The sequence below is a fragment of the Oncorhynchus nerka genome, linkage group LG20 (assembly GCF_034236695.1).
Source record: "Oncorhynchus nerka isolate Pitt River linkage group LG20, Oner_Uvic_2.0, whole genome shotgun sequence".
In the NCBI taxonomy this organism is placed as follows: domain Eukaryota; kingdom Metazoa; phylum Chordata; class Actinopteri; order Salmoniformes; family Salmonidae; genus Oncorhynchus; species Oncorhynchus nerka.
Window position 1 is genome coordinate 39,753,489 of NC_088415.1, and position 20,265 is coordinate 39,773,753.

Consider the following 20,265-nt stretch of genomic DNA (forward strand, 5'->3'; position numbering starts at 1 on the left):
GTACCCTAAACAAACTAAATTGAATAAAATGATGATCGGAGTTACAATATTTCCACATATACAGTATAGCAGATTTTGTAGTTCTGTAACTCCTTTACCTCCCTCCCCATTGTTGCCCATCCACTAGTATCGCATCTCCCGCCCCCTTGGCATTCTGCTATTCTCATCAATGGGCCCTATTTGAATAAAGTGTAAGCACTTGGAGTGGAGCCAATCAGCTGTCAGAGGACCATGATACATCGCAATGCATTATTGATAATAATAATTCCTTTGACATGCGCATTTCTACTTCAGGGGCTAATTTTACAACCCGAAGAATTTGTAAAGAAGGGACGAAAATTGCGTTACTATTTGCTCCCGATGGTTGCACCATGTCGAGGCGCAAGCAAGCTAAGCCACAGCAAATCAATTCCGATGAGCCCGGTTCGTCAGAAAATGGTGAGTTTTTGGACTGTTAAACGACTTTTGGAAAGAGTCGCGCAGGGTTACATTTATCCAATGTTGCAAGGTAGCAACATTTTTATTTGGAAAGTTATTCATTGTTTCTCCTCGCACTTTGACCTGGCTGGATCATGACTCTTGGAACTGACCATGCATTTATTTTTTTGTTATAAGCCTGCGAGTTTGAAGTTACCATTTTTGCCAATATACAGTTGTCTTTTTGAAATTGTGTAAGCGGATTTCTTGTTTGAAAACCTTTTGCGTTTATTCGTGAATATTCGTATGAATAAAATACGGTTTAATCTGTTTGAACATCAATTGATCAATCGATTGCGTTTTGTTGAATAGTTTCAAAGCCCACTGTAAACGACATGATGCCTTAACTTTGAGTTAAGTTTCTCGAAAATGTTACCAATGGAATACGAAACTGGAATAGCTGGGTGACTACTAACATTATTGCTGTAGGCTATTTAGAATGTTAATGTTTGGCTGTCTTTTAGATTATTGAAAAGGTAATTGTAGAGAAATCAGTTGCACGTCTTTTGATATTTTCACATAGGCCTAATTGAAGAACTATCCATGTTCCGCATCATAATTTGATTGCATGTGGTGTTTCTCCTGCTTTGGACTGTACGTTTTTTTATTTGTGCTCAAATACATGGCATAACGTTGTACTTTTGTCAGTGTTTGATGCAGTGTATTTTGGGGGCAATTTTATAAAAGGTTCCAAACAGTGTGGTATGAAATGTGACCTTCCCCCTTTAAATGTGATTTAAAGGGGGAAGGGAAGGGGGGGGCAGTGGTAGGTTTGTAGGCAAGCAAGGGTTGGCGGTGCGGCTTGTGTTGCCATGTAGGCATGCCATAGTAATTAACTTTATGAATGATTCTATTGATTCTACTTACATGTAGGTTACGCTGCTTGATTGGGAGTGTGCATATGTTCGATAACTTCTTGTCGGTGTTTCTTTGATCTGAGAATAGTTACGTTCCATTTAATACAGGTTATCAATGTACTCTCATTAAGTGGCATCCTTGTGTAGTTTCACCTCGTGCCATATTGAATTTTAGGTGATCTGATACAATTTATGCGCCACCAAGTGGTCATGTGATTTTTTTATTTTATTTTACTTGACACAAGTGGGAAAGTCAGTCTTGTTATTTAGAAATGATTTATTTATTTTCTACTTTGCTTTCCCTTAATTTTGCGGGTTCTTGATTAGTTTCGTCTCTGAAAATCGCCCACTTTTTTGCATAGTTAAATCTTAAAGGTAACGTTCTCCTTCCTCTTCCTACTGCGTTATGCACTGCAACAGCATTGCAAATTTGTTTGACAATGAACGGATTCGGAATACAATGCCATTTGCCATTTTTTTCCCACCCGATTCCAGTTGCCTGGTGAGCGATTAACAAGGGCAGCAACAGTTTCTTTGGAAGGATGCAGACAGATGGTCTACCCCACAGAGAGTACATTAGCTTTTGACAATGCGACTGGTTGTGAAATGGACTCGGTCGGCAGACAAATAAAAAGAATCACTTATTTATTCCAGTCCCATTTTGCTAGAATTTACTTTTCATGTAAATGAGAAGTTGATGTGCGAGACGATTGTCCCGGATCATTTCTGGGTTTTAAAGGCAAATCGATGGATGTCTTTTATATGAAGCCACTGTTCTGACTGATTATTGTGAGCATAGGTACAGTCGTTTTGTTTTATATTGACATGGGTGTTAAGTTAAATTCAAGTACAGGTCGTATAGATCTTTGTTTATAGTTCACACCATAATTCGCAGACTTGAATTATTGTGGCAAATTCAGGCATATTACAGGCCCACACAATGAATATTGGTTTACATGTCCTTATAATAAAGTGTGCTTGTTATCGGGAGTCATTTAAGTTTCTAAAATGAAATGAGTGTCAGGAAAGACTGGTCTTATTTTTTTAAATCCTACATGGTGACAGGGGCGGCAGGTAGCCAAGTGATTAGCGCGTTGGGCTAGTAACAGAAGTTGCTTGATCGAATCCCCGAGCTGACAATGTAAAAATAGGTCGTTCTGCCCCTGAACAAGGCAGTTAACCCACTGTTCCCAGGGCGTCATTGTTCTTAACTGACTTGCCTTTTTAAGTAAAGGTTAAATGACTAAAATAAATAAAAAGACATTGGTTGCTTGCCCCTGGTGTTTTTGTCAGATGTTGCCCTCTGCTGGCAGTAGAGTGCACTGAGCCCAAATTGCACGAAATCAATGCATTGACTGGAAATGTGATTGAGAAAGGTTTTTCATGAATGTAAATGACTGATTCAAGTTTTGCCCACCAAGCAATATTAATTTATAATATATATATTAACCTCATTATTTATTGAAGTATTTGAATACCACCTTGAGTGTGTGTATATAGTAGCAGTCAAAAGTTTGGACACCACCTCAATCCAGGGTTTTTCGACATTGTCGAATAATAGTGAAGACATCAAAACTATGAAAGGACACATTTTTTTATTTTTTTATTTCACCTTTATTTAACCAGGTAGGCTAGTTGAGAACAAGTTCTCATTTGCAACTGCGACCTGGCCAAGATAAAGCATAGCAGTGTGAACAGACAACACAGAGTTGTGGAGTAAACAATTAACAAGTCAATAACACAGTAGAAAAAAAAGAAGGGGAGTCTATATACATTGTGTGCAAAAGGCATGAGGAGGTAGGCGAATAATTACAATTTTGCAGATTAACACTGGAGTGATAAATGATCAGATGGTCATGTACAGGTAGAGATATTGGTGTGCAAAAGAGCATAAAAGTAAATAAAAACAGTATGGGGATGAGGTAGGTGAAAATGTGTGGGCTATTTACCAATAGACTATGTACAGCTGCAGCGATCGGTTAGCTGCTCAGATAGCAGATGTTTGAAGTTGGTGAGGGAGATAAAAGTCTCCAACTTCAGCGATTTTTGCAATTCGTTCGTCACAGGCAGCAGAGAACTGGAACGAAAGGCGGCCAAATGAGGTGTTGGCTTTAGGGATGATCAGTGAGACGCTCCTGCTGGAGCGCTTGCTACGGATGGGTGTTGCCATCGTGACGAGTGAACTGAGATAAGGCGGAGCTTTACCTAGCATGGACTTGTAGATGACCTGGAGCCAGTGGGTCTGGCGACGAATATGTAGCGAGGGCCAGCCGACAAGAGCATACAGGTCGCAGTGGTGGGTGGTATAAGGTGCTTTAGTGACAAAACGGATGGCACTGTGATAAACTGCATCCAGTTTGCTGAGTAGAGTGTTGGAAGCAATTTTGTAGATGACATCGCCGAAGTCGAGGATCGGTAGGATAGTCAGTTTTACTAGGGTAAGTTTGGCGGCGTGAGTGAAGGAGGCTTTGTTGCGGAATAGAAAGCCGACTCTTGATTTGATTTTGTATGGAATCATGTGGTAACCAAAAGTGTTATTTTAGATTCTTCAAAGAAGCCACACTTTGCCTTCTCTCAACCAGCTTCATGAGGTAGTCAACTGGAATGCATTTCAAAAGGTGTGCCTTGTTAAATGTTAATTTGTGGCATTTATTTCCTTAATGCATTTGAGCCAATCAGTTATGTTATAACAAGGTAGCGGTGGTATACACAAAATAGCCCTATTTGGTAAAAGAACAAGTCCATATTGTGGCAATAACAGCTCAAGTAAGCAAAGAGAAAAGACAGTCCATTATTACTTGAAGACATGAAGGTCAGTCAATCTGAAAAATTAAGAACTTTGAGAGGTTCTTCAAGTGCCGTTGCAAAAACCATCAAACACTAAGATGAAACTGGCTCTCATGAAGACCGCCGCAGGAAAGGAAGAACCAGAGTTACCTCTGCTGCAGAGGATAAGTTCATTAGTTACCAGCCTCAGAAATTGCAGCCCAAATAAATGCTTAGAAGAATTCAAGAAACGCACATTTCAAGAAACGCACATCTCAACATCAACTGTTCAGAGGAGACTGTGTGAATCAGGCATTCATGGTTGAATTGCTGTAAATAAACCACTACTAAAGGACACCAATAAGAAGACTTTCTTAGGCCAAGACCCACGAGCAATGGGCATTAGACTGGTGGAAATCTGTCCTTTGATCTGAGTCTAAATTTGAGATATTTGGTTCTAACTACCGTGTATTTGTGAGACGCAAAGTACGTGACTGGATGATCTCCGCATGTGTGGTTCCCACCGTGAAGCGTGGGGGTGCTTTGTTGGTGACACTGTCAGTGATTTTATTTAGAATTTAAAGCTCACTTAACCAGCATTCTGCAGTGATACGCCATCCCATCTGGTTTGCGCTTAGTCCCAATATCATTTGTTTTTCAACAGGACAATGACCCAACACGCATCCAGGCTGTGTAAGGGCTATTTGACCAAGAAGGAGAGTGACGGAGTGCTGCATCAGATGACCTGGCCTTCACAATCACCTTACCACAACCCAATTTAGATGGTTTGGGATGAGTTGGATCGCAAAGTGAAGGAAAAGCAGCCAACAAGTACTCAGCATAAATGGGAACTGCTTCAAGACTGTTGGAGAAGCATTCCAGGTGAAGCTGGTTGAGAGAATGCCAGGAGTGTGCAAAGCTGTCAAGGCAAAGGGTGGAGAATTTGGAGAATCTCAAATATAAAATATATTTGGTTTTATTTAACTTCTATGGGATCGGTATCCCCACGGGACTTTTAATGTAGGCTGTGATTAGCATGAGGTTGTAAGTAACAAGAGAATTTCACAGGACATAGACATGTTTTTTATGGGCAGAAAGCTTAAATTATTGTTAATCTAACTGCACTGTCCAATTTACAGTGAAAGAATACCATGCTATTATTTGAGTGTGCACAATTGTGAACTTGAAAGTATTAAACCTATTAGGCACATTTGGGCAGTCTTAATACAACATTTTGAACAGATGCGCAATGATACGCATTGGATCAGTCTAAAACTTTTCACATACACTGCTGCCATTTAGTGGCCAAAATCTAAATTGTGCCTGGGCTGGAATAATACGTTATGGCCTTTCTCTTATATTTCAAAGATTATGGTACAAAAAAACGCATGTTTTTTTTCCTTTGTATTATCTTTTACGAGATCTATGTTCTCCTAAATTCATTTTTAATTTCCACAAACTTCAGAGTGTTTCCTTTCAAATGGTATCAAGAATATGCATATCCTTGCTTCAGGTCCTAAAATGGCATTTTAGGTGAAAATGGGGGTGAACAAACCTTTTAACACTTTTTTGGTTACTACATGATTCCATATGTGTTATTTCATAGTTTTGGTGTCTTCACTATTATTCTACAATGTAGAAAATTAGTCAAATAAAGAAAAACCCTTGTAGATGTTTCCAAAGTTTTGTGTGTGTAAAAAATATATACACATACGCTACCACTATCTTGAAAAATAACTCTAAATTATAGAATTTAAATTCAACAGAGATGTACTTATACTGCCTATTTTAATTATATCCAGGCTGTAATTAATTTATACTCGTTGGTTTATTATTTTTAACTTGACATTTCCCTATTATCATTACAGGCGTTTTACAAGACGGTCAAACTGAAGAGAATGGGAATGAGGTGAAGAGGTTTAGAATGGACGAGATGAAGGTTTGCAACAAATGTTGTGCTGAATTCATCGATGAGGCTGAGTTTTTAAAACATCAGAATAATTGCACTAAAAGTCATGAGATGGTCATCATGAAAGATGGAGAGGGGAGAGAAGTACCAGATGACTTCTCACAGAGTGACTTTCAGAAAGACCACAGTGACTGCCAGTCCAGCAGTAGTACTCTGTCAAAGTCCAATGCAGTGTCTATGGAAAGGATGGAGGAAGAACTCAAATCGAACAGTGAGGAACAACCATCCAAACAAGACCAGGTGGAGATGTCTGACAGTCCCAGGCCTGAGATGAGTTGCCATCAGCACCAAGCCTCATCCAAACCCCAAGATTCAAATGTTACCTTGGAGTCCATGCCTGGCACCAAAGTGGCTGTCACTCAGCACTCATCGAACAGTGGGTTGAACAACTGCAAGTCTCCACAGGCCTCCCAGGAGGCCTTGCAAGCCATCCCTGTGATCCTGGAACAGCTAGTGGCCCTCCAGCAGCAGCAGCTCCAGCAGATCCAACTGACTGAGCAGATCCGTATCCAAGTGTCAATGATGGCTCCACAGAGCCTCCACTCGGCCCTAGGGGCAGCAGTCGACCCCCTCAAAGCCTTAGGAGTTCATCTCTCCCAGCAGCTCTCTGCTGCAGCAGCCCTGATCGGCAAGAGGACTGGCACCCAGAGCCTCTCGCTAGAGTCCCTCAAACAGGGTAAACTACCTCTGTCCAATGGCATTCCCACCTCACTGGCTCGAGGCATGGGGCCGATGCCCTTCAAAGCCGATATGTTGAAGGGGCTTCCAGACATGGCCAACCACCTACCAGCGATACTGCCTCATTCACCAGGCTCCGTGGTCTACCAAAGTCCCCTCACTAACCTCTCATCAGGGATGGATCCCTCTAAGAAAGTAAAGAGCAAGATCCCAAATATGCCTGAGTCTAAAAATGGGTCTGGTGGCGACAGCATGTACAAACACAAGTGTAAGTACTGTGGGAAAACGTTTGGGAATGACAGCGCACTCCAGATCCATTTGCGCTCGCACACTGGAGAAAGACCATTTAAATGTAACATATGTGGAAACCGTTTCACAACCAAAGGAAACCTCAAAGTGCATTTCCAAAGACACAAGGAGAAGTACCCTTACATCAGGATGAACCCACATCCTGTGCCGGAACACCTTGACAACATTCCCACCAGCAGCGGCATCCCCTACGGCATGTCAATGCCCATTGAAGAATCCAACATGGTGGACATGAAGCCAATGCTCGGCCTCCCATCTCCAGGTTTCCACCCATCAGCACTGCAGGGGTTCAAGCCTTCATTTGATTGTTTCAGGAGTGACCCGTTCTCCCTAAGAGCGTCATCGGGAGGTGACTGCGTGTCAATTTCCTCAAACAATCACGAAATGGGCTCTGATCAGGACCACCAGGTATCTAAAGAGCTAATGGGAGCGCTGCATCACATGAATGGCAAAGGCCTTCCTGGTGACCACAACAGCTCTGAAACTGCCAAACTACAGCAAATGGTGGATGGACTGGAAAAGAGGACCAATGACTCAAACGAGTGCTACATCTGCCACCGGGTGCTCAGCTGCCAGAGCTCCTTGAAGATGCATTACCGTACACATACGGGCGAGCGGCCCTACAAGTGTAAGATCTGTGGACGTGCCTTCTCCACCAATGGCAACCTCAAAGCTCATTACGGTGTTCATCGGGCCAACACTCCCCTCAAGATGCAGCACTCTTGCCCCATCTGCCAGAAGAAGTTCACCAATGCAGTGGTTCTTCAGCAGCACATCCGCATGCACATGGGAGGCCAGATCCCTAACACCCCCATGCCAGAGACCCAGCTCGAGGCCTTGGAAGAAATTGACTCCTCTCTGCCTGAGGAGAAGTCCATGGACACCAACGGCTTTGAGTGCATGGTAGACCAGGATGCAGAGCTTGACTCTCAAGAAAAGCCAAGCGACACCTCCGATTCTCTCACACCATCTTTCTCTGAGGAACCACACCAACCTAATCAGGACCCTCCATCCTCTATGTTCTCCAGCATAGCTGCTCAGGAGAACCACATGAAGAACCTCACCTTGCCTCTCAACCTGCAGCGCCAAAGCGGCACTGCCTCGGAGTGTGATGGAGTGCCCCCCAAAGAGTCCCCATCAGCCGCCGAGTGCATCCGGGAACATGAGTACCGGAATGGCCGCAGCCCTGACATCTTGGACTCGGTCTCTTTCCACTCATCACCAGTCAACGGACTGGCTGCTGCCTACATGGCTAAGTCCCCCGAGTCAGCCATCCCTGAGGATTACACCCGGAATGAGCCTAGAACGGACTCTGACAGCAGCTCTCAGGATGCCAATGGAGCTCTGGACCTAACGGCACCCAGCTTTACCCAAAAAAACATCAAAGAAGAGCCTGGCCTACCCTTCACTAATAGAGAGTATGGTAAGTGTATAAGCCCCTTTGATTAGAATGTGCTTTATTGTAAATCAATCACATTCCCTGTAGGGTTTTAAAAATAGGTTGACTGGGAGTAATCTTGATTATTGTTTATTAACTGGATTTATTTTTCTTCTCTTAACAGCTCCCAGCCATTTGCCTCCTTTTATGAGGGTGCCTCCCAGTCTGGTCAAACTGGAGAGGCAGATTCCCCCAGAGAGCTCCATGGGCATGGGCCCTCTATTGGTCTCCCAGATGCCTCAGGGAGTGGGAGGGCAGCCACGGGATGGCTCCAGTGCTCACCGTAGATCCAGCAAGCAGCATCTGTGTAACTCCTGTGGCAAAAACTTCTCCTCTGCCAGCGCCCTGCAGATCCATGAAAGGACTCACACTGGCGAGAAGCCCTTTGGCTGCACCATTTGTGGCAGGGCCTTCACCACTAAAGGCAACCTCAAGGTAAGTTTTTTTTTTTTTATAGAAATGAAATGCTATTAAAGCCTTTGTCTTTCATGGACTCTGTGGCCTGGTATGAAACAGCTAACTTCCTGCAATTCTAAACATTTTGCCATGGGGCTAAGAGTAAAATGTGCAGTTTTTTTTATATAGCTAATCTCATGCTATTTTGCCATGAGTCTGAGAATGTTTTGCTGTGTTGACTGTAATAAATGCACTGGATTATGAGCTGGAGGCCTGATGAGTTGTCTTTGCTAAATGAACAAATTAAGTAGGCGTTGGCATGGTGCACATAGCCATAGAAGCACAGTGACATATGCCTCAATGCAGTCATAGTCATGGGTTATTGGGGGTGTGGCTTTCAGTTATTTTTGTCCACCATCCCATCAGTGAATGTCATTCCAGTGCACTGCTTGGTATGAATTCAGTGAATGTCATTCCAGTGCACTGCTTGGTATGAATTCTATCTGATCGTGTTTGCATGTTTAGGTAAATAGACAAATGTCCTATTTGGAACATGAGTAGAAAGCATCATTTTTGTTGTTTCTTTATCTGATTGGGTTGGCCTGGCTCGCCAGTGGCTGGGTCTGGGCCCACACGTGCCTACGTGGCTGGATTGTCCCAAGTGGATGTTAAGTAATTGTCAACATTTTGATTAACTAGCCCTAACCTTAACCATAAACTTAACCCTTACCTCAATCCTGGCCCTAACCTAAAACATTACCCTAACCTTAGCAAGCATTTGCTTATCAACAGGTGGTTTAATCGTATGACCACCTATATGGAACTATACAAATAAGTGTGACCTCATTTTCTGTAGTAATATCTATTCCATGCTTGTTTTAGGTGCACGTTGGAACTCACATGTGGAACAGCTCTGCGAGGCGTGGCCAGCGCCTCTCTCTGGACAACCCCATGGCCCTGATGGCGATGAGCTCAGAGTCTGGCAACATGATGCCAGAGATGATGCCATCTCCCAGGGAACTGGGTCCTCCTCCGCCGATGAACTTCGACCAGTCTCTGTGGAACCAGTACACTGCTGCTTTCACCAATGGCCTGTCCATGAAGACTAACGAGATCTCTGTGATCCAAAATGGCGGAATGCCTGGTAGCCTAGCCGGTGGTCCTACGGTCTGCTCTACTGGAGGCCTGATGGAAATGGATGGGTCCCACTCTGGCCTGCCTGCCACCATGGCAGAGATGGAAAGGAATGGCTCAGAGTGTGTGGCTAGATCTCAGTTCCAACATTTCATGGAGGAAGGGAAAATTGCAGTGAACTAGTTGTAAAATGGAAGAACAAAACAGTTTTATCTGTTTTTGTTTTGCTGATAGTTTCTTTGTCGATTGTGTACGGATTTTGAATATTCATAGTAGCAATGGTAGCTAGCATTGCCACTTGGTCCTTGACTGGTACAATCAACACGTGCTATTCCAACACTTTCAAGATATAGTCCATAAACCTTGCTGAACATATTGCTGTTTTTTTGCAAAGCCTAGTTGGAACGCTCAGTAACTTAAATGATGCAGCTCTTCCCTTTTCATTTGAACAATTCACCCCTTAAGTGTTATTTTTAGTTGAAGTTGCTAAAACTACTGTAGGTGTATTTACGGTTATATTTTTCTCCATAATATATGCGGGTATTTCTGTGACACTTTTTAGTCTTGTATCCTGAAGTTGAATGTATGGCTTACTTGAAACCGCTTTGATTCAGAATGTCTCTCTCCGTGACGGAAGAACCTGTAGGATTTTGTCTAGCATTATGAAAGCTTCAGTGTATGACCGATTGTGGACACCATTGTTTTAGTGCAGATAAACAAGTGGTTGTCCTGATTCCTCGACAGTACATAACTACTTGGCTCTCGACCTATTGTGTGCCATACATTTTATGAAATGTGTGTAGTTTCAAAATGGCCAACCGTCTTGCAACGATATTTCATAGGAAAGTGTTTGATATTTCAAGTTGTCTGCAGCTGTTCGGAGGTGGTCTGCTGAGAGTTATCCGTCAGGTGTCATATACTTTTGTTTGATCCAGACAGACTGATTTGCTCAGTCATCTGTTTTGGATGTTGATTGTGTTTCCAGGTAGTTTACAGATGCTGAGACAATAGTTTCTTTGCCTTTCTCTCTAAAACTGAAAAACCTCATGCCAAGTGCCTAGCTTGAATTTGAATTGTTGCTATATTGTCTTTTTTTTTCCTTTTTTTAAAGCACCACAAGATTGTAATGACTGTTATATTTGTCTGTGTGTTTTGACTGGTACTATATTTTTCCATATTGCATTGTTCCCGGAAACGTTTTCTTTTCACTAATTTACAAGATGACCTTTTCCATATTTTTGCTCCCAATATTCCTTTTTGTAGAGCTTCTGCGTCTTTTGGCGGGTTGTGTTCTGAAGGCTATGGTTTGCGTCCCAAATGGTACCATATTCTCTACATACACAGGCCCTGGTCAAAAGTAGTGCAGCGTACAGGGAATAGGAATACCATTTGGGACACAACCCATAAAATGCTGAATGCTCTCAATCATGCCTGCACTTTATATTTCTTCAAACTTTTGGTAAGCTTGTCATTTTAATGGTTACGTGTCAATACCCTCATTTACATTTACCTTGATCTTCCTATAAGAGTGCACATCAGTGATTGTCATCTTTTCTTAGTTTGAGGACTAGGAAACATTGACTTCAGAATTTTACTCTATTTAACTCAATTCCCAGCCCTATTAAGTTTGACATACTTCAATAATTCTCTCCATTGACTGGGACTCTACATTATTTTATCCATTGTGGAATCTTAAACTTTTTGTTTTGTTATTTATGTTGTGTACGATGCCAGAGCTTTGGGGGCTACACTCTACCTCATTTAGATATTAGTTTGTCCTCCACCTGCCCTCAAAGTTAACACAATGGGTACATTCACTCTCTGATACATTTTGAGTAAGCAATGATATGCTTTCATTCTTCGCACAACCTACTGAGTTGTGTAAGTAATGAATGTATCACTGGACTCTTTGCACAACTCAGAATGCACAGATTACCTCTATAATCCTGCTGTACATCCCCCATTGAAATGCATTTACCAAATTGTGCCTTGTTTTAAAAGTAAAACCATGCATCAGAACTGCTTTGAGGTTGTCTATACAATTCAAGAAATTGAGCCTGTGTAGGCTTGTTTACAATGTAAATGTCCTTTTCCTTATCACCTAAAATGTTACTTTCTGGTCTTTCTGAAAATAGAAATCAGGGTGACCTTTCCAACTTTGGTTTGCATTCCTTTGTCAGTTCCCAGCATGCCATGAATTACTCCAAATTGTGTTTTATTTAATTGGTTGTATGAATTTGATTTGTTTAGTTCAGTCTATGGAAGAGTTAGCGTTTCAGTTACAGGAGTAACTCTGCTCTGTCTCCTCAGAGCATGAATTTGGGATTAATTACCTCATGGGTTTGTTCTTGCTACTTTTCTTTAATTTGCATTGTGCACATCCCTGATTTCCATCTTGTCTCCTTCAGATGACTTTCTTGGAGTTGTTGGTTTGGTTGTTGATCTCACATGTGTCCCAGAAATAAATGTTTGGTCCCAGATTTTGCATCAACTAAATTAATTTGCATCTCCAACTAGCAGTATGTTGTCTGTTCTCATTTTCTTCCCACAAGCAAAGCTAACTATCTGTTTTGTGACCTCTGATCAAGGCCTAGAGTGGTCTTCAAATGGATAAGTAGCCTAATTAGTTTATCCAACCATTAAAAAAAAAGAAATGTAAAAAAAAAAGAAGATAAAAGCCCCATGGCCATCTGTAGGTGTAGACCTATTCCAATTTGAATCTCTTGACATGTGCAGGGTTAAGATACACTATCTTGAAATGGTCAAGACTCAAGCATTGGCTACTGGGTTCAAGTTATCTGATTCAGTGCAGTCTCTCGACAAGCCTAGGCCAATATTTGTGGACCTTGGAATGACAGTCACTTCCGTCCATAGCTGTACTCCATCTAGTCACAACCCGCAGAGACTGCTAAGTGGAGTTTGCCTGGCGTCACCGTCAACTGGGGCTGCAGGAATGACGGACAATATTCCTTTACAACCAGTAAGACACAAAAAAAGACACGACAATAAAAACAGGAATGGGTAAGAACAAAAAAATAAATTTACACTAAGTAGAAATGAGAACATCTATATTAGGAGGCTGTTATTTAGCTCGTTGGCTAATAACAATGAATTGTTTACAAAACCGCGGACGAATATATTCGCTACATTGTAACCGTTCTAAACGTTCAAGATGAATGTTATTTTTCATTAAAAAAATAACACAATGACTGGATTTGCCTTGGTTGAGGAAATGTGTAATCGAAATGAGTATTTCATTGTAGCGAAAGGGATGACACAACCTTGTTCCGGTTGCTGAATGCCCTGTCGGTGCTAGTGGGCCTACACTATTAATCGTCTATTGTTTGTTTATCTTGACTAGATAGGCCTATAGAACGGAAAAACAACACTATCATTATGCCTAAAACACAAGGTGGGGTAAAGTAGCGTGGCTGACTGGCATTCTTTGTGTCATTGCGTTGAACCAGCCCCAGACAGGGCAGGCCTTATGAGAATTGGGAGACAGCCAGTGATTGACTTGGGCAGGAGCTCACCAGAGTGGATTACCTGCACCTCGGAATATTAGTTAAGTATTGTGGGGCTCCACCTAAATATAAACAGTGTACCTGCACATATTTCAGTCCAAGGCACTGGGCACAGCAAACCACCATGATTGACTATGGACACAATACGGATGATGATGCGACTTATATGAAGTTTATGATATTTCCTGATATATGCAATGATAATATTGCGTCATAGAGTTGCACCAATTGTAAAGTAAAGCCTAACGTCTCATGTCCACCAGTTGCATCAAACTCTTTGTGTTCCGGCGGAAGTTATTCATTGTCAATGGAGCAGTCTGCAATGCTACGTTGGGGGTGCCGCACTAGGCTGTGGTGCGTTCTGTGTACCGCATGCGTTCAATATTTTCAACTCGTGCGTTGTTTTACCGTGCGATGGTACAAACGGAAGTACACACAGAATCCAACTAGGTTGCTTCTAGCTACTTGAAAAGCGAAGCACATGTGGTGCAAGTACTGAAAATGCGGGGTAGACACCCGGCAAAACAAAACGCGTATTCATCTGGTGGACATCTGGCAAAATACAGGCCACACAAGACTAGCCTGCACACCTGTCCGGGCATCCCCTTTGCACCTCATGTCCCCATCATCCGATCAGACAGGAAAGGGCAATCTCAGAGATTACATTTACATTTAAGTCATTTAGCAGACGCTCTTATCCAGAGCGACTTACAAATTGGTGCATTCACCTTATGACATCCAGTGGAGCAGCCACTTTACAATAGTGCATCTAAATCTTTTAAGGGGGGAGGATTACTTTATCCTATCCTAGGTATTCCTTAAAGAGGTGGGGTTTCAGGTGTCTCCGGAAGGTGGTGATTGACTCCGCTGTCCTGGCGTCGTGAGGGAGTTTGTTCCACCATTGGGGGGCCAGAGCAGCGAACAGTTTTGACTGGGCTGAGCGGGAACTGTACTTCCTCAGTGGTAGGGAGGCGAGCAGGCCAGAGGTGGATGAACGCAGTGCCCTTGTTTGGGTGTAGGGCCTGATCAGAGCCTGGAGGTACTGAGGTGCCGTTCCCCTCACAGCTCCGTAGATGGCGCTTGTCAGAGCATTTCAATTTTAGATATGAAATAAATTACAAATGAGTAGGTTTAAGATGTACAACAATATATACAGTCAGGTCCCCAAATTATTGGCACCCTTAAAGATGAGCAAAAAATACTGTATAAAATAATTCAAATACTGAGCTATATTGTATGTTCCAAAAGATTGGAAAATTGTATTTTATACTAATTGAATTGCTAAGAGAAAGATATTTTGTTAAATGTTTTTTTTTCAAGATAGGGGTCAAAATGATTGGCGCCCCTGTTTTCAAAACCTTTCAATACCTCACCTTGCGTCACCTCATAAGCCTTTTTCTGGGATGTTTTATGAGATTGGAGAACACATTGGGAGGGATCTTAGACCGTTCCTCCGTACAAATGCTTGATATCCTTAGTCTGCGCTTATAGACTGGCCTCTTCAATTCAAACCAAAGTTTTTCAACTGGGTTGATTGAGATGGCCATTGCAAATTAGATTTTGTGGTCAATTAACCATTTCTTTGTGGATTTTGATGTGTGCTTGGGGTTATTGTTTCGCTGGTAGAAGCATCAGCATCCTAGCAGAGGCATCCAGGTTTTTGGCGAAAATGTCTTTCTACTGGTAAAGTTCATTGTGCCGTTGACCTTAACAATGGCCCCAGGACCAGTGGAATCAAAATAGCTCCATATCTTCAAAGATCCACCGCCATATTTTACAGTAGGTATGGGGTTATTTTCTGCTCATGCATCCTTATACCAAAAAAACGGAATAATACAAATATATTCATATTTTATTTTTTTGCAAAACATTTGTAGTGCACTGTGCTTTACTAGTCCTTTATTAGTGGACCGATATAGCCATCCGTAGCGCAGTTAAAAAAAAAAAATCAGCATTACCCAAAATACTTCCCGCAGCTATGTCCACAGTCAAGGATTCATTATCCAGGTATTCAGTCCCTAGATATGTATAGAATATGTGATCTGTAAAAATCATAGAGCATTATGACACATGGCAGCCATAAGATTAGGTCACGTGCTGCCCTGCTTGCCTAGATGAAGTGGAATGCTTTGTTTGAGAAAGGTGTATGGAACTAAGACCTTGCTGCCTAACACATGAAGCCAATATTTACTTGAGTTGGGACCCACCTCTGTGGTCCTATTGACTGACTGAAGCCTTGCTCACCACCATAGGAAAGAAACATATTATTTGCATGTTTTTATAGTGGCATTTCAGTGAGAGGGAAACTCTAAAAGGGCCAGTTTCCCAGACACAGATTAGGCCTAGTTCTGGACTAAAAAAAATACTTTTATGGCATTTCTTCATTGAGCATGCTTTTTAGTCCAGGGTCTGTGTTCAAAAGCTTCTATGAGTAGGATGTTGATTCAGGATCAGATCCCTCCCAAGTCCATATAATCATTATGATTTTAAATGCAAAACTGATCCTATATCAGTGCTGTTCTGAGACTTTTTGTGAATAGAGGTCCTGGAGCAGGCTTAAAGCTGATATAGGGGGCTGGAATAGGGTGCCATTAGACACACCAGCTATTTAAATTTTCATGTTGAAAGACAATATCCCAATTACGGCCCCAAAAAAGTGCATGTGCATTTAACTTTTTGGGCAACCTGACCAAATTCACATAGAAATGTCAGTTATAGATATGTCATTCTTATTGAAAGCCAGTCTAAGAAGCGGTAGATGTGTTCTATGTGCACTATTTCTATGCTTTCCATTCATACGTTTCGTTTTTGCATTTATTACTTTTGGTTTTGTACACCATCTGAAAAAATATATATATATATGGTTATGGAAAATATATTTCACAGCGGTTTAGATTGTACAATGATTCTCTACACTATACTTGCTTGTTTTGTCAAATAAACAGAAATTAGGGGACTATTAGAATTTGAGCAACCAGGAAATGGTGGAGTGATTTCTGCAAAGTGTATCTTTAAAGGGAAACTTCCGGATTTTGACAATGAAGCCCTTTATCTGCTTCGCAAGAGTCAGATGAACTCATGGAAACAATTTGTATATCTCTGCATCCTGTATGAAGGAAGTTAAGAGGTACTTTTGTGAGCCGATGCTAACTATCGGTAGTGCAATTAGCGGAAGTCTATGGTATCTACCAGCATGTTAGGAGTTACCAAAGACTTCCAATCATTGTGCTAACGCTAGTTAGCAATTGAGCTAACGCTAGTTAACTTCTTTCTAACTGCATGCAGACTCTCTGACTCTGGGGAAGTAGATAAAGGGCTTTATTGGCAAAATCCTGATGTATCCATTTAACCTGGGTCAAGGAAACCATCCCTAATGATGTACTACACTGGTGTTCCTCAGGTGCTGCCCGTGGTCGAGGTGCTGCGGCATGGGGGACTTCCGGCCGAGGACAGTGTGGCTGGGCCACCCAGAGAAGAGGGAGCAGAGGTACCCCCGGAATGTCATTAACAACCAGAAGTACAACTTCTTCACCTTCCTCCCAGGGGTGAGTGTCAGGGACTCAGGGTCTGTCATTTGCAACTGTAATTTGCTCCTCATTCACAACACAACAAGCCTGAAAGAGTTTAGTGGCAAAGTGGAGTAAGTATTTAGTGAGTAGTAGGGCTGACCCCGTAGATTCAGATATAACAAATATTCTAATCAAATGAGCAGTCTTGTTAGCCTGTGTTGTTTAGCCTATGTGTCTCTAGTTCACAGGAGGTTGGTGGTACCTTAATTGGGGAGGACGGGCTTGTGGTAATGGCTGGAGCGGAATAAATGTAATGGTATCGAGCACTTGGTTTCTATGTGTTTGATGCCTTTCCATTCACTTAGTTCCAGCCATTATTATGAGCCGTCCTCCCCTCAGCAGCCTCCACTGCTCTAGTTGCTTAGTCTCTTTATTGTTTTGTCATTACAAGTGAAGCGAAACCACGGCAAAAATACTAAGGAGTGTTTTTGTTTCCCTTTCAGATTTTTCAAGCCTAATTTTACCATGAATTAGGTTTTCAGACATTTGCTAGTCTTAAAACATAGCCTTTTTTTGGATATGAGGTCGGACATTAAAAGTATTCCAGATTTGTTTGGAAAAACAAAAGCAAAGACCAGTCCTTTTTTGCATTGCAAATTATGATGATTTTTATTTACGTCAAGGAATTATTTTCGGGTCAAAGTCTCAAACACATTATTGTTGTTGTATGCTGTCACAGTAGCAATGAGAGAACACAAGATTTCCCTTTGTACTAATCTTGCACATTGGTGGTAATAAAATTCAGCCAAGGTGTAGTGTGACTGTTAAAACTATACTTGACTGTGGGTGGCACTGGAATGAGACTTACACTGTATATACAAAAGTACGTGGACACCCCTTCAAATGAGTGAATTCGGCTATTTCAGCCACACCCGTTGCTGGCAGGTGTATAAAATTGAGCACACAGCCATGCAATCTCCATAGACAAACATTGGTAGTAGAAGGCCCGTACTGAAGAGCTCAGTGACTTTCAACGTGGCACCGTCATAGGCTACCTTTCCAACAAGTCATTTTGTCAAATTTCTGCCCTGCTAGAGCTTCCCCGGTCAACTGTAAGTGCCTTTTATTGTGAAGTGGAAACATCTAGGAGCAACAACGGCTCAGCCACGAAGTGGTAGGCCACACAAGCTCACAGAATGGGACCACCGAGTGCTGAAGCGTGAGGCGCAGGAAAATCGTCTGTCCTCGGTTGCAACAGTCACTACTGAGTTCCAAACTGCCTCTGGAAGCAACGTCAGCACAGTAACTTTTTGTCGAGAGCTTCATGAAATGGATTTCCATGACCAAGAAGCCACGCACAAGCCTAAGATCACCATGCTCAATGCCAAGTGTCGGCTGGAGTGGTGTAAAGCTCGCCACCATTGGCCCAATCAGTGGAAACGTGTTCTCTGGAGTGCTGAATCACGCTTCACCTGCCTTAATGTAAAGTTTGGTGGAGAAGGAATAATGGTCTAGGGCTGTTTTTTATGGTTCGGCTAGGCTCCTTAGTTCCAGTGAAGGGAAATCTTAACGCTACAGCATATAATGACATTCTAGACGATTTTGTGCTTTCAACATTGTGGCAACAGTTTGGGGAAGGCACTTCCCTGTTTGAGTATGACAATAACCCTGTGCACAAAGCGAGGTCCATACAGAAATGGTTTGTCGAGATCAGTGTGGAAGAACTTGACTGGCCTGCACAGAGCCCTGACCTCAACCCCATCAAACACCATTGGGATGAATTGGAACTGCGAGCCAGGCCTAATCACCCAACATCAGTACCCGACCTCACTAATGCTCTTGTGGCTGAATGGAAGCAAGTCCCCACAGCAATGTTCAAACATCTAATGGAAAGCTTTCACAGAAGAGTGGAGGCTGTTATAGCAGCGAAGGGGGGGACCAACATCATATTAATGCCCATTATTTTGGAATGAGATGTTCGACAACATACTTGTGGTCATGTAGTGTATCATATAGAATGTATTTGTGTGTGGATGTCTGTTGAACTATATGGCAAGCAACAAAATAACAATAACAGCTTATTTTCGTCTTCGGTTTCAAGATGTTTTCTGTTTTTGTCCCTACTGAACATGACCCTGATTAACATCACAGGCATATATTACTGTACTCCTATAGTGTAAAGACACATCGATGATTGGTTCATGTGAAATCATATTGTTCTGTTGTGTGTTTTCAGGTGCTGTTTAATCAGTTCAAGTACTTCTTCAACTTGTACTTTCTGCTCCTGGCGTGCTCTCAGTTTGTCAATGAGCTCAGGCTAGGTGCTCTGTACACCTACTGGGTTCCTTTGGTGAGCAGCATTTTTTTTCAAGTAATGTAGCATTAAGTGTATACGTGATCCACTACTCACTTGCTAATAATACAATAATGTTTAACTGGGTTTGTCTTATTTTTGATTTTCAGGGATTTGTTTTGATCATAACCATCGTGAGAGAAGCAGTTGAGGAGATCCGATGTTATTGTCGAGACAAAGAAGTGAATTCACAGATCTACAGCAAGCTCTCAACAAGAGGTAAGGATTTATTTTCAGTCATTGCACACAATCTGCCGACTGAACAATAACATAAATACCATCAACAAAACGTAACCACTCATACAAATCAAAATCCACCAAATTTCCTGACGCAACCATTGAGATGAATATAAATGCCTAGTTGAATTTGAATAGTGGGTGTCTCCAGTTAACTGTATGAAGGTTGGTCGTGTCCTGTTTAAACTGGGAGGGGAGTGATGCCTTAATTCAAAGCAGAGATGTAAAAGTGTACACATAAGAGGGCTTGGAATAAAATGCTACCAGCAATAAAATCCTAGAGACCTCTTGTGGTTTCCATCACTTTTCCCCTTTGATCTGGCAGCTTGTTTTACTCATAAACAAAATGAATGGTTGCTTCCATGATAGTGCCCCCAGTGACTTGCTGCATGGGGTCTGGGGTATGAGAGCCATTTGCATGAGATCCCTGTAGATTGTTGTTCTACTCTAACTGAGCAAGTACTTTGTCAAAGGCAAAAACAAACAGTTGTTTACCCAGGATTTTTGTCTAATCCTGTATACTTGCAGGATTCATCATTTTAAAGTAGACCATTCTTAATTTATGTTTATTTCCTTGAAGGAATTTGATTTCAGATGGATTATTACTGAAATGTGTTA

General features: G+C 42.0%; 2 protein-coding genes across 3 annotated transcripts in view; both read left to right on the forward strand.

Annotated features, from left to right (window-relative positions):
• Positions 1 to 265: 265 nt before the first annotated feature.
• On the forward strand, positions 266 to 12,504 carry LOC115102491 (sal-like protein 4). Of its 2 annotated transcripts, XM_065005489.1 has the most exons (5): positions 353 to 438; positions 4,765 to 4,982; positions 5,969 to 8,479; positions 8,619 to 8,929; positions 9,773 to 12,504. In XM_065005489.1, exons 2-5 carry the CDS (start codon positions 4,883 to 4,885, stop codon positions 10,205 to 10,207), a joined length of 3,357 nt encoding a protein of 1,118 aa, XP_064861561.1. In that variant the 5' UTR covers positions 353 to 438; positions 4,765 to 4,882; the 3' UTR covers positions 10,208 to 12,504. The 2 variants fall into 2 exon arrangements, with proteins under 2 accessions (XP_029478358.2, XP_064861561.1); XM_029622498.2 differs by lacking the exon at positions 4,765 to 4,982 and having other exon boundaries at positions 266 to 438.
• A 379-nt stretch (positions 12,505 to 12,883) lies between these two features.
• The window catches only part of LOC115102492 (probable phospholipid-transporting ATPase IIA), a 38,918-nt gene continuing 31,536 nt past the window's right edge, over positions 12,884 to 20,265 (forward strand). Inside the window, exons 1-4 of the mRNA XM_029622499.2 lie at positions 12,884 to 13,045; positions 16,949 to 17,093; positions 19,294 to 19,407; positions 19,521 to 19,629. Of these exons, the coding sequence (XP_029478359.1) occupies positions 12,978 to 13,045; positions 16,949 to 17,093; positions 19,294 to 19,407; positions 19,521 to 19,629 (436 nt within the window). The 5' untranslated portion in view covers positions 12,884 to 12,977. The remainder of the gene's footprint in view (positions 13,046 to 16,948; positions 17,094 to 19,293; positions 19,408 to 19,520; positions 19,630 to 20,265) is intronic.